At 59.5% G+C, this 16,147-nt stretch overlaps 2 protein-coding genes across 2 annotated transcripts; one reads left to right on the top strand and one right to left on the bottom strand.

Moving 5' to 3' along the window:
* Positions 1-289: 289 nt before the first annotated feature.
* Positions 290-9,404, bottom strand: LOC133345701 (steroid 17-alpha-hydroxylase/17,20 lyase-like; the record flags this gene model as incomplete). The annotated part of the gene is made up of 11 exons (XM_061556679.1): positions 290-609; positions 1,463-1,566; positions 2,056-2,225; positions 2,487-2,762; positions 2,912-2,998; positions 3,452-3,705; positions 4,342-4,483; positions 4,682-4,802; positions 5,270-5,552; positions 6,803-6,945; positions 9,274-9,404. Coding segments are annotated over 11 exons (2,031 nt in total), but the record flags the coding sequence as incomplete, so codon positions are not given.
* LOC133345436 (BLOC-1-related complex subunit 7-like) lies at positions 9,312-13,571 on the top strand. The gene is made up of 5 exons (XM_061556165.1): positions 9,312-9,616; positions 10,835-10,897; positions 11,726-11,769; positions 11,955-11,975; positions 12,531-13,571. The coding sequence occupies exons 1-5, from the start codon at positions 9,476-9,478 to the stop codon at positions 12,580-12,582; spliced, it is 321 nt and encodes a 106-aa protein (XP_061412149.1). The 5' UTR covers positions 9,312-9,475; the 3' UTR covers positions 12,583-13,571.
* The last annotated feature ends 2,576 nt before the right edge of the window (positions 13,572-16,147 follow it).

The raw sequence follows: 16,147 nt of genomic DNA, 5'->3' as shown, positions 1-16,147 counted from the left end.
CAGGAAAGGCTCGCTGTGCATCAGGAGGGTCCTGCCCCTGGGGATGTTGGGCCGACGTTCCCACGGTCCGCACGGATGGGTTCCGCGTGCCCACTTGCTATACTGCCATATCCTGGTCACCTTGCCCACGGTCCCCAGTGAGGGTGCCATCCTCTCCCTTTTGGGGTTTTTTTAGTGGGTCCCTATTCAAAACTCATTCAGGACGGCCCTCCCCCCGCCCACTCCCTTCTAAAGTTTCTAAATCTGCCTCTTCCTGCATCCCACGTTCACATTGCTGTAAACACCACCATCAACTCCTAGGGCCTCCTCCCCTGTGGCCCGCTACTTGGGGGGGGGGGGGCCTGGGAACGGCGTGCAGCAGGTAGGGCCGTGGGTGCAGCACCACCCCGCACTCGCCGGCCAGGTCCGGGAGCAGGAGGGCGCCCCCCACCCCGGATCGGGGGGCCTCGAAGCGGAACCTCTGCAGCAGGGCGGCGGACATGAGCAGCAGCTGCAGGCGTGCGAGGGGCTCCCCCAGGCACACGCGGGGCCCCCCCCCGAACGGCAGGAAGGAGGAACCTTCGGGGGCCCCCGCCTGCAGCCGCCCCCCCTCCCAGCGCAGGAAGCGGCCTAGTGGGGAGCGGCGGAGGGCGACATGGGGAGAGGAGAGACTGGATTAGCAGGGTTTGGAGTTTTGGGGGGGGGGGGGGGCACTGAAATTTGGGTCACGTGACCCAATGGGAGGGGGCGGCAATCGAGTTTGGATCACGTGATCCATATTGGGGGGGGGGGGGGGTCGATGATGGATTTAGATGGCGTCCTGAGAAATCTTAAAGCCACGCAGTCGGTTGATGGCCTCCTCGCGAAGGCCGTGACTCCGCGTGGGGTTGAGTTGAGAGTTGTGCAGTGACTGGGGGCCCGGCCGCCCCAGAGACATCCCAGGCGCACCGATCCAAAGGATGCCCACCACTCCCGGGTTGCTGGCTCGGTGGCGCGTGACGAGTAGCCACGGCGAGGGGTCAACCGAAGGATGTGGTGTGCCTTGGTTACACACCTAATGGGTGGTGGCGAGACGACGATGGCGATGCTGATGATACAATAAAGCGGTGGATTTATATTGTTCACGGTGATACTCTGAGGGGGAGGAGGCTGCAGGAGGCAGCTGCCACAGTACAGCAACGGTTCGCACGCTGGACATGTGATCCAGAGGTCGCCGGTTGCGCGGCAGCTGAAACAATGGAGCAAGGTTCCCACTGCCTCTGTCTACCCAGCAGCAGCTGTAGACAGGGGTTCACCACAGCCGAATCGCGGGCCACTGCATTCGTCACGGAGATCAAACGGCAGAGGGGCACCTGACGGCCCGGGCGATGGGACTGGGAGATGGGAAATGGGAGATGGGAAACTGGACGAGAAAATGGGAGATGAGAGACGGCAGACAGGAGGAGTCGGAGATGTAAGACAGGAGACGGGAGCAGGAGTGGACCTGGGTCGAAGCGCTCGGGGTCGGGCCACGCCGTCTCGTCGTGGTGGATGGACCACATGTTCACGAGCACGCGCGTTCCCTTGGCAACCGCGAAATTCCCCACCCTGTGGGGAGTGGGGGTGCACAGAGTAGGGGCAAGGCGAGAGGAGGGGTGAGCAAAACATCGGGTCCTCATGCCCCCCATGTTCCCGGCCCCCCGAGTTCCCGGCCCCCCTAAATCCCCAGTAATCCCCCTGCACATCCAATTAGCACCGTTGGCTACATACGGTGCGAAAGAAGTTCCAACGCACATACACAGGTTGCGTGTCCTCCATCTCTACCCCCTCCATCACGGTCCTGTTTAGGTCACACTCCCGTGTCCTCCACCCATACACCCTCGTGTCTACATCCCCTATTACACGGTGACCCCTATGTAGTGACCCCTATGTGGTGACCCCGTGCCCCCTACGTGGTTTCCCTGTGGCCCACGTGACCCTTTGCCCCATACTTCCGCGCTTGGCCCCTTTCCCACGTGTCCTCTCCCCCCGTACCCACATTAATCCCTCGACCTCCCACGCTCCCCCCCCCCCCCGTGCCCCCCCCACCCCCCGTACGAGGTGTCCTCCATGGCCACGTGCGGGATGAGGAGCGGCGCCACGGGCCGCACGCGCTGCGTCTCCAGGATGGCCGCCGCGAGCTGCGGGAGCGCGGTGCGGTCCGAGGCGCGGGGGGCGCGCTCCGCCCCGACCACCACGTCCAGCTCCGCGTGGACTCGCGCCTGCACCTGCTTGGGAGTGCGTGGCACGGGGGGGGGGGGGGAGCGGTGGGACGACTGGTTAGTGATGCGCCCAATTTCCCGCTAACGGCCTAAAACAGGGAGCAACATTTGAACCGGTCTTGGGTCTCCTCGAGGTCGACTCAACCAAAAATAAGGACCTGCTGTAAATATGCTTGAGCAGTCTGTTAAGGCTATACGGAGAACCTTTGCCTTTGTATACAGTTCAGTGTTGCGGGTGTGCAGGTGAGTGTGCGTCACGGCACGCGCCTCGGGGTGGTGCACCAGGTAAGCGAGGAGCCACCGCAGTGACGTCACCGTGGTCTCCACGCCGGCGCCGAAGACGTCGGCCACGGTCATCATCACGTGGTCGTCGGTGAGGCGGCGCGCGTGCTGCTGCAGCGCGCTCGGCTCGCCGCCTCCTGCACCCTCCCCTGCACCCTCCGCTGCACCCTGCCCTGCACCCTCCTCGCCGCGCTCCGCCTCGCGCCGCGCTTCCAGCAGCAGCGAGAGCAGCGCGCGCGCTCCGTGCTCGGGTCCCGTGGCCTGGCACGAGCGCGCGCGATGATGAGCACGGTCCACGTGGGCACGGTGATGGTGACGGTGGTGGTGGTGATGATGAAGTTGACGGTGATGATGAAGATGACGGTGATGATGAAGATGATGATGAAGTTGACGGTGCTGGTGACGATCACCTTGTGCTCGTTGAGCTTCTGCTGCAGGAAGTCGTCTCGCACGGCCACACACGCGCGCAGTCGCCTCAGGTGCGCAATGGGGAACACCTGAGAGGAGCGCAGCACACAGGCAAGGATTCTCCGGGTAGCCGACAAAGGCGAATGGGCCAAGTGCTGTTAGCGAGCGCCTATTAAGGCCGACACGGCACACGATAACAATGGTGGTCAACACCACGCCTGATCGCGTTCGACTCCCCAATACCAGAGTCATTATTTGAGGCTGAATCGACTTAGGGGAGGCCCAGGACTGGTTAAAATATTCGGCACTCTCATTGGTCGTGAGCGGGAATGCAACTCGCGGGTCGCCGAGTTCGTAGCGCAGTGCGTGACCCACTGCGCCCTCGCACGCGCGCATTCGCAGAGGTTCATCACATCCACACGGCGGTTCACAGCTCTTCCCTCCACACTCGCCCACAGACTCTCGACCTCTATCTCTCATGACCCCTCCCTTCTCTCTCCGGACCCCCCCCCCCCCCACCTTGCTCTCCCGTCTCCGCTCACCTGGAGCCAGGGGAAGAGGTCCACGGGGTGGTTTCGGGCTGCGGTCTCCACGATGCCGCGGTTGAAGTGCAGCACGCGCTCCACCTCGGGGGCCTCGGGGGCCCCGGGGGCCCTGGGGTCCGCGGCGCCGAACACGAGCGCGAGCATCGCGGCGGTGACCGCGCGCGCCACCCACGGCTCCGGGTCCACGGCGCGCGCCCCACTGCGCCCCGCGGCTTCCAGGCAGGCCACGAGGCCCCGCGCCTCCCGGCTCACTGCAACACACGCGGCCACGCTCCGGCCACTGCGTGACGGCTCGACGCAGCCAGCCCCTGCCCCGCGGGGCTCGACGAAGGGAGCCGCAAGCCGGTGAGCCACTCGGCTCAGGGAGCCTACTTGTTAACAGGCTGGCGCTCTAACCCCCCCCCCCTCCCGGGTGCCCTAACACCTACCGTACTCTCTTGGTCCATGCATCAGAACAGACGTCGGTACCACCTCAAGTCGCTTCACCGTTAGCGGCACACGGGGCCTGGCGCTCATTATACCGCGCGCCCTGTAATGATCACGCCACCCTGCGGTGTTTCCCACACGCGAGGTGCCCGGCCTGGCCTCTTGGACTCTTCACGCCCTAACGCGCAGGGCGCGTTACGCAGTTGTCACGTGAGAGTTTATTTTTGGTGAGGATTTTGGCAAAACCAGGCGGACGCATGGATCCCGAGGCCGTGTGTGTGGTCCCGTGCCGCCTCCTCTTCTTGGCTCGCTGTGTGCCGAGTGGAACCGCGGGCACTGGGACCGCATGGTCCACAGAATCACGGTGCGAGTGTTTACATCGTGAGTGTGGGGGGTGGACGTGGTGAGCGTGGTGAGCGCGGTGAGCGCGGTGAGCGCGGCGTGGTGAGCGCAGCGCTCACCGATGTCGTGGAGGGAGTCCTCCCCGGGCGGCCTGGCCCCGTACAGCGCGGAGTGCACCACCTTGCGGTGGAAGCGCCACGCGGGGCTCGCGTCCGCGAAGGCGATGTCGCGTCCTCCGTGACTCACCAGGTCCGTGCTTACCTGCGGCCCGGCACACAACATCGAGACATTGGAGCGGCGGTGATGGAGTTCGTGAGGATAGAGGATGTTAGTGATGGTGGAGTTGGTGACGGTGGTCTGGGAGTGAGTGAGGATGGTGATAGTGAAGGGAGTGGTGGTGGTGGTGGCTAGGATCAATGTTGGTGGTGACATTCGTGCCGCCGCTGCCGCCGGCCTCACCATGCGAGCTCGCCCCGCGAACGCGCGTCCCTTGCGCAGCAGCACCTCCCGCGCGGGGCCCAGGGCGCACACCGCCAGCGCGCGGTGCGCTCCCAGGCGCAGCGCGAACACGGGGCCGTGCCTGGGGGGGGGGGGCAGGGCGCGGGTGAACGCAGAGCCCAGCGCTGTCGACCACCGCTTCATCTACATCCAGCAGCAATTGTTCGAGCCGGCGGTCTCTGAACCGGTTTATTCGAGCAGGAAGTCTCTGAACCGGTTTAGAAATTCTGGGTCTCATCAGCAGGGCGAGACTCGTTAAACAAATACTGCCGATTTACCAGACGTCGTTCGCAAGAGTGCCCGACTGAAGACCACTGCAGTGTTGCGATCATTAAATGATGTCAGCTTTCAGGGCCACACAGAGGGGAAGATTTCCCCCAGGGGCCTCACACAAAGGGCCCCAGAGCGAGCCTCCCTGTGGACGGTGGGATGAGGAGGCCGACCCCACGCGGCATTCTGCCCGGACCTCCCCAGGCACCTCTGGGGGGCCCTGGCAGCTTTGGGTGACCTGGGGATCGAACCGAGGTGCGCTGGTCCCGTGACTCCTACCGCTTGGCGAGCTCGTGCAGCGTCAAGTGCAGAGCGCCGCGCCCGGCGAGCATGTGCAGGCTGCCCAGCAAGGGCAGGCAGGGCAGGCAGGGCGGAGCCGTAAGGGCAGCAGCAGCACCGGCAGGCCCTGCTGCCCTGTCGCTGCCCCCAACCCCGCTGCCCTTCCCGGGGTCAGGGCGAGAGCGGGCGAAGAGGCGGGAAGATGCAACCAGAAGAGACACCACCACCACCACGAGCAGCAGCAGCAGCAGCGGCGGCATCGCGTTGTCTCCCACAGCCCCCTCTGTAATGGTTACAGACCCACGCGGTGAAGTATGGTCAAACTACCCCGATGACCGACACGGCGTTGGGAGGCTTCCGCTTAAGAGTGGAGAACAAAGCTGAACGTTGTTACTCATGACGAGCTGATCACGTCGACGATGATGATGAATAAATGATGATCAAAGATTGAGTTCTCATCTCGGTGTTGTCTGGGACGCTGCTGAGGCTGGCTGGCTTCGAGTAAGAGTTATTAGCGTAAGGCACTAGCACGAGCACTAGCACTAGCACGAGCACCAACGTGAACAATGCGCCTATCCATAATGCAAGTAATCCTATAGCACTGTACGCAGTATTATACTGTCATCGGCCACGTGCCGCAGTGGCAGAACGAGCGGCTCGCAATCGCAAGGTTGCGAGTTCAAATCCTCGTCAGGGTGGGGGTTCACTCATTCCTATCATCCCTCCTCCGGGGTCGATAAAATAGCTACCATTTTGTTCGGCAAGTCAACAGCGGTTGTCCTATGCATCAACTCCACACCGCGCGTCATAGGAACGTGGAATTTACACCACTGGCTCAGCAAGGCATTTGAAAAGGAATCACTCTGACTTTGTTATCTATTAAGGCCGGTACGGCACACGAGGAGGTGGGTGGCCAGCACAACGCCCGGCCGCCTTTGTCTCCCCAGTGGAGATGCTCACACATCCCACCAGGAACCCATTTGAGGCTGAGTCGACCTAGGGGAGGCCCGGTACTTGTTCAGATATGTGTTCGTGAGTGGGAATCGAACTTGGGTCGCCGGGTTCGTAGCGCAGCGCGCTCACCGCTACACTACCGCTCCCCGCAGTAGTACACACACAGACACACACAGACACACGTGTACACAGTCACAACACAGACACACACAGACACAGACACACGTGTACACAGACACACGTGTACACAGACACACGCAGACACACGTGTACACAGACACACACACAGACACACACACAGTCACACGTGTACACAGACACACGTGTACACAGTCCCAGCAACACAGACACACGTGTACACAGACACACACACAGACACACACACAGTCACACGTGTACACATACACACGTGTACACAGTCCCAGAAACACAGACACACGTGTACACAGACACACACACAGACACACGTGTACACAGACACACACACAGACACACGTGTACACAGACACACGTGTACACAGACACACACACACAGACACAACTCAACAGCCCCACTTCACGCACCCCGCCGCCTCTCACCTGGACGCTCCCAATGACCGAGCCCAGCTTGGGACCGAGTGCGACTGTGGACTCGGCACCACCCCAGCGGGGCCCGCGCTGCGGCGCAAGAGGCCGGCGGCGAGTGAGGAGGGAGCTCCCGGCGCCCGCGATGCCGCAGGTGAGTGAGTGATGGTGGTGATGGTGGTGCTGGTGGTGCTGGTGATGCAGCATTGGGTTGGGGGGGGGTCATTGATAGCACGTGGAGGGGGGGGGAGTCGCGTCACGGTCACGGTCACGGTCCACATGCGCACGGCGACCGCGCTTACCGCCACCACTCCCAGCCCCCCACTCCCAGCCCCCCCCTCCCAGCCCCCCACTCCCAGCCCCCCACTCCCAGCCCCCCCCCCCCACTCGCTCTCCTGGCTGCTGCGCCTTCGCTGTTGTCCGTCTCGCTCCTCCCGCCCGCCGGGGCTGTCCAACTCGCCCCAGGGTCGCGTTGGCGTGGCACCAGCAGCAACGTCGCTCCATCCGCACGGGTGGTCGTCCTCTCGGGCACGTCCCCCCTCCGTGGGCTGCCATTCCGTCACCAGCCTCGTCCACCGCCAATGATCCCTGCTGCTCGCCACGACGAGTCCAGGCAAAGGGCAATTCGCCGTCTCCCTTCTGAATGCGGAGCCACTTCTCCGTGTGGCCTGCGATCCACACGTCCCTCCTCAGCCCCTCTCCCGGTGCTTGTCAGTGCTCCCATCTGCTCCTCTCTGCTTCTCTCTGCTCCCCTCTGCTCCTCTCTGCTCCCCTCTGCTCCCCGCTGCTTCCCTCTGCTCCCCTCTGCTCCCCTCTGCTTCTCTCTGCTCCCATCTGCTCCCCTCTGCTTCTCTCTGCTCCCATCTGCTCCCCTCTGCTTCTCTCTGCTCCCCTCTGCTCCTCTCTGCTTCTCTCTGCTCCTCTCTGCTTCTCTCTGCTCCCCTCTGCTCCTCTCTGCTCCCCTCTGCTCCTCTTTGCTCCCTTCTGCTCGTCTCTGCTCCCCTCTGCTCCTCTCTGCTTCTCTCTGCTCCCCTCTGCTCCTCTTTGCTCCTCTCTGCTTCTCTCTGCTCCCCTTTGCTTCTCTCTGCTCCTCTCTGCTTCTCTCTGCTCCCCTCTGCTTCTCTCTGCTCCTCTTTGCTCCCTTCTGCTCGTCTCTGCTCCCCTCTGCTCCTCTCTGCTTCTCTCTGCTCCTCTCTGCTCCCCTCTGATCCCCTCTGCTCCTCTCTGCTCCCCTCTGCTCCTCTTTGCTCCTCTCTGCTTCTCTCTGCTCCCCTCTGCTCCTCTTTGCTCCCTTCTGCTCGTCTCTGCTTCTCTCTGCTTCTCTCTGATCCTCTCTGCTCCCCTCTGCTCCCCTCTGCTTCTCTCTGCTCCCCTCTGCTTCTCTCTGCTCCCCTCTGCTTCTCTCTGCTCCTCTCTGCTCCTCTCTGCTTCTCTCTGCTCCCCTCTGCTTCTCTCTGATCCTCTCTGCTCCTCTCTGCTCCCCTCTGCTCCTCTCTGCTCCCCTCTGCTTCTCTCTGCTCCCCTCTGCTCCCCTCTGCTTCTCTCTGCTCCCCTCTGCTTCTCTCTGATCCTCTCTGCTCCTCTCTGCTCCCCTCTGCTCCTCTCTGCTCCCCTCTGCTTCTCTCTGCTCCCCTCTGCTTCTCTCTGCTCCCCTCTGCTTTTCTCTGCTCCCCTCTGCTTCTCTCTGCTCCCCTCTGCTTCTCTCTGCTCCCCTCTGCTTTTCTCTGCTCCCCTCTGCTTCTCTCTGCTCCCCTCTGCTTCTCTCTGCTCCCCTCTTTTCTCTCTGCTCCCCTCTGCTTCTCTCTGCTCCCCTCTGCTTCTCTCTGCTCCCCTCTGCTTCTCTCTGCTCCCCTCTGCTTCTCTCTGCTCCTCTCTGCTCCCCTCTGCTTCTCTCTGATCCTCTCTGCTCCTCTCTGCTCCCCTTTGCTTCTCTCTGCTCCCCTCTGCTTCTCTCTGCTCCCCTCTGCTTCTCTCTGCTCCCCTCTGCTTCTCTCTGCTCCCCTCTGCTTCTCTCTGCTCCCCTCTGCTTCTCTCTGCTCCCCTCTGCTTCTCTCTGCTCCTCTCTGCTCCCCTTTGCTCCTCCCTGCTTCTCTCTGCTCCCCTCTGCTTCTCTCTGCTCCCCTCTGCTCCTCTCTGCTCCTCTCTGCTCCCCTCTGCTCCTCTCTGCTCCTCTCTGCTCCCCTCTGCTTCTCTCTGCTCCCCTCTGCTTCTCTCTGCTCTTCTCTGCTCCCCTCTGCTCCTCTCTGCTCCCCTCTCCTCCTCCCTGCTTTTTGCCAGAGTCCGTTTTTCCCATCCATACTTCGCCGATTTACTACAACAACAAACTCCACACATCAATGACCAAAACCCTTGTACCGGTTTCGACCTTGAAGGCCTCATCAGCAGTGCCAGACTTGGCGGGTGTGTTTGGTTTTAGTTAAATGCAGTGGGGGGGCGGTGGGGGTGGGGGGAACTCCTCTGGCGAGGCAGTTTGACGCGGTCCCCGCCTTTGGCTGACGGCGCAAATGGCCACGGTCCCTGCGATGTAGGCGAAGGAGGAGGCGAATAGTGAGAGAGGAAGGGGCAAGAAGAGGAGGAGGAGGACGAGTGGGAGAAGAGGAGACGGCAGGAGGAGGAGTGGGAGAAGAGGGGGAGGAGGAGAGGAGGAGGACGAGGAGAGGAGTGGGAGAAGAGGGAGGAGGGGGGGGGATGGCGAGTGCTGCTCCCGCTCCGGGTCCCGGCCCGTTCGGCGTCACGGCCAAGTCGCTGCTGGGCGAGAAGGTCGCCTCCGGCACCGCGGACCTCGTCTCGCTCTCGCGGCAGATCCTCAAGGGGTCCCGCAGCGCAGAGGTGACACGGGGACACGGCACGGGGGGACACGGGGACACGGGGAGACAGGGAGACACGGCACGGGGAGACAGGGAGACGCGGCCTGGGGGGAGACGGCACGGGGACACGGGGACACGGCACGGGGAGACGACCTGGGGAGACACGGGACTCATGTTCCTGTTGACATAGTCGGTGAACGTCATTGTACTGCAGTGGGATAGCGCGTCGCGTGAGTGGTGTTTGTGTTGTGTGTGCAGTATAACCTGTGTGGTGTTGTATTGTGTGCTGTGTATGTGATGTGTGGTGTGCTGCGTGTGTGATGTGTGGTGTGTGATGTGTGGTGTGTGTGATGTGATGTGTGGTGTGTGATGTGTGGTGTGTGTGATGTGTAAGTGATGTGTGGTGTGTGTGATGTGATGTGTGGTGTGTGATGTGTGGTGTGTATGTGATGTGTGGTGTGTGATGTGTGGTGTGTGATGTGATGTGTGGTGTGTGATGTGTGGTGTGTGATGTGTGGTGTGTGATGTGGTGTGGTGTGTGATGTGTGGTGTGTGATGTGTGGTGTGTGATGTGTGGTGTGTGATGTGATGTGTGGTGTATTGTGTGGTGTGTAATGTGTGGTGTGTAACCAGTGTGGTGTGTGTGATGTGTGGTGTTGTATTGTGTGGTGTGTGATGTGTGGTGTGTAACCAGTGTGGTGTGTGTGATGTGTGGTGTTGTATTGTGTGGTGTGTGATGTGTGGTGTGTAACCAGTGTGGTGTGTGTGATGTGTGGTGTGTGGTGTTGTATTGTGTGGTGTGTGATGTGTGGTGTGTAACCAGTGTGGTGTGTGTGATGTGTGGTGTGTAACCAGTGTGGTGTGTGTGATGTGTGGTGTTGTATTGTGTGGTGTGTGATGTGTGGTGTGTAACCAGTGTGGTGTGTGTGGTGTGTGGTGTTGTATTGTGTGGTGTGTGATGTGTGGTGTGTAACCAGTGTGGTGTGTGTGATGTGTGGTGTGTTGTATTGTGTGGTGTGTGATGTGTGGTGTGTAACCAGTGTGGTGTGTGATGTGTGGTGTTGTATTGTGTGGTGTGTAACCAGTGTGGTGTGTGTGGTGTGTGGTGTGTGATGTGTGGTGTTGTATTGTGTGTGTGATGTGTGGTGTGTAACCAGTGTGGTGTGTGTGATGTGTGGTGTTGTATTGTGTGGTGTGTAACCAGTGTGGTGTGTGTGATGTGTGGTGTTGTATTGTGTAGCTCCTGGGTCAGGCAGCACGCAACATGGCCGCCCAAGAGGATGCCCTCCTGAGATCTGAAGATGTGAGTCCGTGCTGCCCTCATCACAGCCCCGCCACAACCACTCACCCCGCCACAACCACTCACCCCGCCACAACCACTCCACCCGGCCACAACCACTCACTCGACCACAGCAACTCCACCCGGCCACAGCTCAGTCAGCCAACTTCATTGGACGATGATCCAATTTCTAAATCGGCTCCGAGGTGACCGAGTGTCTCAGGGGTCAGCGATGCTCAGCCGGCTGAGACGCTGGGTTCAAAGCCGGTCGCAGCCGCTGCCTCTCAAGTGTGGAGAGTCTCCGCTCTCAGGTGAGGCTATAATTCACAATTGATTTTCTGGTCAGGCCACGAAATGATCCGACCAAATATATTGCCTGGTAACCCTCCACCACCTAACGGAGCCAAACAAATTAAGCACTCGCGTTGAATGGGCCAATTACGATTGTTCCAGCTCGCTTACCGGGTGAGTCGGAGAACAGTTCTCACAACGAGTCAATGGCATTCATGACATCACAGGGGCAAACCAATCGATTTAAACGCGACCTTTTACAAATTAATGTCAGTCGAGTAGCCATCCGAAAAGTCCACGCCGACGAGTGGAGATGCGGGCCGCGGGTTCCTGCAGCGCGCGTGGAGGTGAGGCGGTGTTTGTGGGGCGCGGGGGCCGCACACGCGACCTCGCGTCCGCTGCCCTTGGGCTGTCGACGGCCGCCGAGCGAAACCTTGGCGTCGATATTGACGAGCGGAGAGCTTCCACCTGCCACGTGGAGGTGGTGATGGTGGTGACGATGATGTTGGTGAGAGTGCACTCTCCTTGAGCACGACTCGTGTGTGTGTGTGTTTTTTACAGAACATGAAAAAGATGCAGATAATAACGTCGCATCTCCAATACCAGTACGTGCGCGCGTGTGCTCGTGTCCTTGATTACATGTGCATGTTTACGCACGTATACGTGATTGTACGTCGCTTACCAATGCTGGCACTGTGACGCATACACGTGCACTGCTCGTGATGAGCAGCATCGCTAACATCGAGTCTCGCGTGTGTGTGTACGCGCGTGTGTGTGCGCGTGTCCACAGGCAGGAGTCCATACAGAAAAAGTGAGTAGCGTCAGCCGTCCGTGCAGACACAAACGTCAAGGTGACAATTGCCGTGTAGCCTACACAGGCCGTGAGCGAGCAGCACCTTTTAAGGGCACACAAGGGGGTGGTGTATAACGCACCACGCCCGGCCACCTTTGTCTCTCCAGTGCTGGTGATTATACACACCATTCCAGATACTCATTTCAAGTTGACGTGTTCAGGTATCACTGACCACGGATGTTAGACGTGGCTGGGATTAAAACTCAGTCTTAGGGTTTGTAATGCGGTGTGCCAACCACTGCCTACCGCTCCTGTGTACACCCACATGCACAAAACCACAGGGATTCATTTGAGGCTGAGTTGACCTTGGCATGCACACACGCTAGTGGTGATGTGGCCCGGTGGTAGTGCGTTCACCACTTGTTGCAGAAGTTCACTGGTCGAATCCAGCGGCTGCCCTGATTCATACTGCGGAGCAATAATAAATAATAATAACTACCACCCACCCACGCTCCAACTCACTCGCCGTGATGTCCCGTCTCTCCCCCCACAATCCCCCAACCCCCACCCCAGCGTTGAGATCTCCCCAAACGTCCTCGATCAACTCAACCACCTGCTCAAGTAGCGGCCGCCCCCCCTCCACCCAGACCACCGAACTATTCACCCTTCAGCGATTCCACGAATTGCCGGATTGGGGGCTGACAGGTTCCATTCTAAGAATTTATTAATTTCGTTTGGCTTCTCGAGTCCGTGTGTCTCGTGACCGTCGGTGTCATCCATACCCTCTCTCTTGCACGGTCTCTCTCGTCCGCGCAGAATGTTTGTATTGTTGGTTTCGTTCTAGCGACCTAAGAGAGGCGTTAAAATTATAGTTTCCTTAATTGTTTATAAATAGAGGCGTCGCCTCGCTGAGACAAACCGCTCAATGGCCTGGGAGAGAGTTCGACTGGCATTGAAGACGCACGAGAACACCAAGGCGTCATCGCCACGCATCCGTGTCAACTTGTACGTGCAAAGCGTACGTGTAAAACTGTACATGTATATGCAAAGTCAAAACAGGTGCGTGTACAGTACAACTATGCTGTACACTGTAAAAAAAACAAGCAATTGTACATTTGGCGGTGCTCACGATCGTTCCACGCGAGGTCGGCTCTCACTCGCATCCCAAGTCTCATTGTACAGAAAAACGCGACGCAACTAACGGAGTGGAATCTCTGGTGGTCGTGTGCGGAAACCTGCGCGGGCTCGTGCGGCACGAGTGTCGAACTTCATTTGTGACTTTGAACCCCGAGTCGCGAGGAGCGCTGTAGGGATGAGTGTTGCGCTTGTTTACCCTCGTGACGTTTTTTGAGGAGGGTCCTGCCAAGTCTTTGCAGGAAGGGGGAATACATTGCCACGTACATTCCCATCGAGAAATTTGCGGTTTAATTATTCAAACGTGGTGAATGTGATCCGTGACGTCGGCACACAATGGCCTGCTCTTGGGAATGACGCCATGGGATCTTTGACGTGCACTGTTGAGCGGACGAAGTCGTTTTGGCTGCGTGACCGTTGGAACAAAAATGTAGCTGCTCGGCTCAATGGGCCTCACAAAAAATAAACGGAATCTACAGACGCGTTGTATTTGTATGGTTTATACGCCCGCAGTATTAATCAGGGCGGGCGCTGCATTTGAACCGCGAACCTCTGCAACGAGCGGCCAACGCGCGACAGCGAGGCCCCGGTGTGACCCCCGTACGTTGCCTCGTGTCTCTGGGGGCTGTGGCCAGTGGTTCGTACCAACCGGCTGCTCAGAGCCGCTTGTGATGCCAGCCTCCAGGTTCGTCCACAAGGACCGTGATCCTCTCGGGCGTTCGTCAGCAACTGTCACCGGCAACTTGTTTACCGTGACTTGGTATGGCCATGGTAGAGTGACTGAGTGGAGTCTGCCCAGGGCCCACAGAGTTTATCGAAAAGATAAACTGTGATTGGTCAACAGTATACACATCCTTGGGCAGTCATGTGATTTATGCGAGGGACAGCAGCTATGGGATTTGTTTTACAATGCAGAATAGTTCGGCAGCTTTTGCCAGTGATAGGAATTGTCGGCAATAACTGCCCTAAACTTTTCCGAACCAGCTGGGTGACTTAGCGGGAGATTTCACCGCTCGCAATCAGAAGGTCGCGAGTTCTAACCCTGATAGGTAGGGAGTTGGCTCAGCCCATTATCCCTTCCTCCTGGGTCATTCAAATGGCTACCACTGTGGGGGAAGTCAACAGTGGTTACCCTATGGGGATACTCGCCCCTGGCACAGCAATGTGGATTATTTACCACTGGCTCTGCAGGGCTCTAAACAGGAGCCGAGCGCCGATGCCGCAATGCTCATTGACTCTGCTGCTCTTGAGCTGCTCTGCTCAAAGGACCGGAACAACAGTGGACGCGAGGAGCCAGCGTTGAGCGTCACTCCTCGTCCGTCCTTGGCGACACCGCCAGAGCTGGCGACACGGCGAGGCCTTGGCTCCGTGGGCCCAAGGAGACGCCTGGCAGCTCAATGTCAACGCCGGCGCGGTTGTTTACGCTGCCCGGGCGGGTTGGTGCACGCGACAGCGCTGCGTGTCGCGCGCGGCCGATGATGAATCCAAGCAGAGGAGACGGTATATGGCACGGGGTACGTTTATTGAACTTTGAGAAAAACCGGAGCTGTGTAAACAGATCTCAAAAGACACCCAGAGATGGGTTACGTCCACCGGTGCGCCCACGTACCTACCCAACCATATACGGACCTGTCCACCCACCTACCCACTCCTCTATCTACCTACTAGGTATATATAAATAGAATGCATATTTGATTGACATCGATTCTTGCAATCGTGATTCGTGCATCGGGGCGTGCGTGCGAGAGCAGGCGAGTCGATGCATGTACAACGAAGGTGATCAGACTCCACAAGGGCGATTATTGTCATTTTGAAAAAGATTATCCATTAAAATCAAATCAATTACTTACACACCCACCTTATCACCTCTGTACCCACACGAGTCAAGCTACCCCTCCCACCTACCATCCACCAACCTACCTTACCCACCTACCTACATCCAACACCTACCCACCTCTCTGACTCACCCACACAACTAGGCCACCCACCCCTACCATACTCACCCACAGCACTAGGCTACCCCCCCCTACCATATCCACCCCCTACCCTACTCACCCACCCCCTACCCTATTCACCCACACGACTAGGCTACCCACCCCCCTACCCTACTCTCAAAACTTCCAGGCTACCCACCCACTTGCCCGTATATCAGATTTGTACCAAAAATAGAATGGGACTGCTGCGTTTTGATTTTTTGTTGCATTTCAAAACCGCCGCTCTCGTCAGCCTAGGACCCTCGCTCGCAGCGGCCCTCGGGATGAGGCCACACGACCCTCGGACGCCCCCCTTCCTCGGCCAGGGCCCGAAGCTCCGTTCGCAGATCACGACGACCCAGGTCACGACGACCCAGGTCACGACGAGCCAGGTCACGACGACCCAGGTCACGGCGACCCAGGTCGCACCGGCCCCGCGCCAGCCGCACCACCGAGTCCGAGCGTGAGAGAGTAGCGGTCGCGGCATCGTGGAATATTTGCGACAACGCGGAGTTAAGGCACATTGCGCTCCCCACAGGGGGCCGCAGCCGATTCGCAAAGTTCACATCCGTGAGGGTGGGGTGGGGGGAGTTCAGTGCATTTGCGAATATTCACAGCAGTGGCAGCGAAGGCGACGACACAGCAGCAGCGCGTCCCTTCCGCGCGCGCGACTCGGGGACGGTTCCACCTGACAGAGGGGTTGGCTCCCCCACCCCACCGCTGTGACCGCGGCCACCCAAGGCTTCCAGGAATCTCCGGGGCAGGATGCCCCGTCGTGGAGCCCCCTTGTGCGACGTCTAGGGTGGAGCGGCCCCCTCTGCTGCCCCCGCCCCCCTGCTGGCGGCTTTGCCCGCGGCTACGAGTCCCGTGCCACCTCACCCAGTCAGGCGGCAAGCCAGGAAATATTTCGGTGAGATAGGAATCTCCCGGCTGCGAAATTAAACGGGCGGCTCGTGAGGAGGGAGCACGGGGCGATGCGGACGGCACGAGCTGCCGCGTTGAGGTGGCGCCCGCGACCGCCAGCAAGACACCTCCCCACCCCACCACCTTTCACCTCGCATGGGCTTCACCGTTGGGTTTGTC

Source organism: Lethenteron reissneri, chromosome 22 (assembly GCF_015708825.2).
Source record: "Lethenteron reissneri isolate LAM-NWPU_2019-01 chromosome 22, ASM1570882v1, whole genome shotgun sequence".
NCBI lineage: Eukaryota > Metazoa > Chordata > Hyperoartia > Petromyzontiformes > Petromyzontidae > Lethenteron > Lethenteron reissneri.
This window is presented reverse-complemented; position numbering and strand designations above follow the sequence as displayed.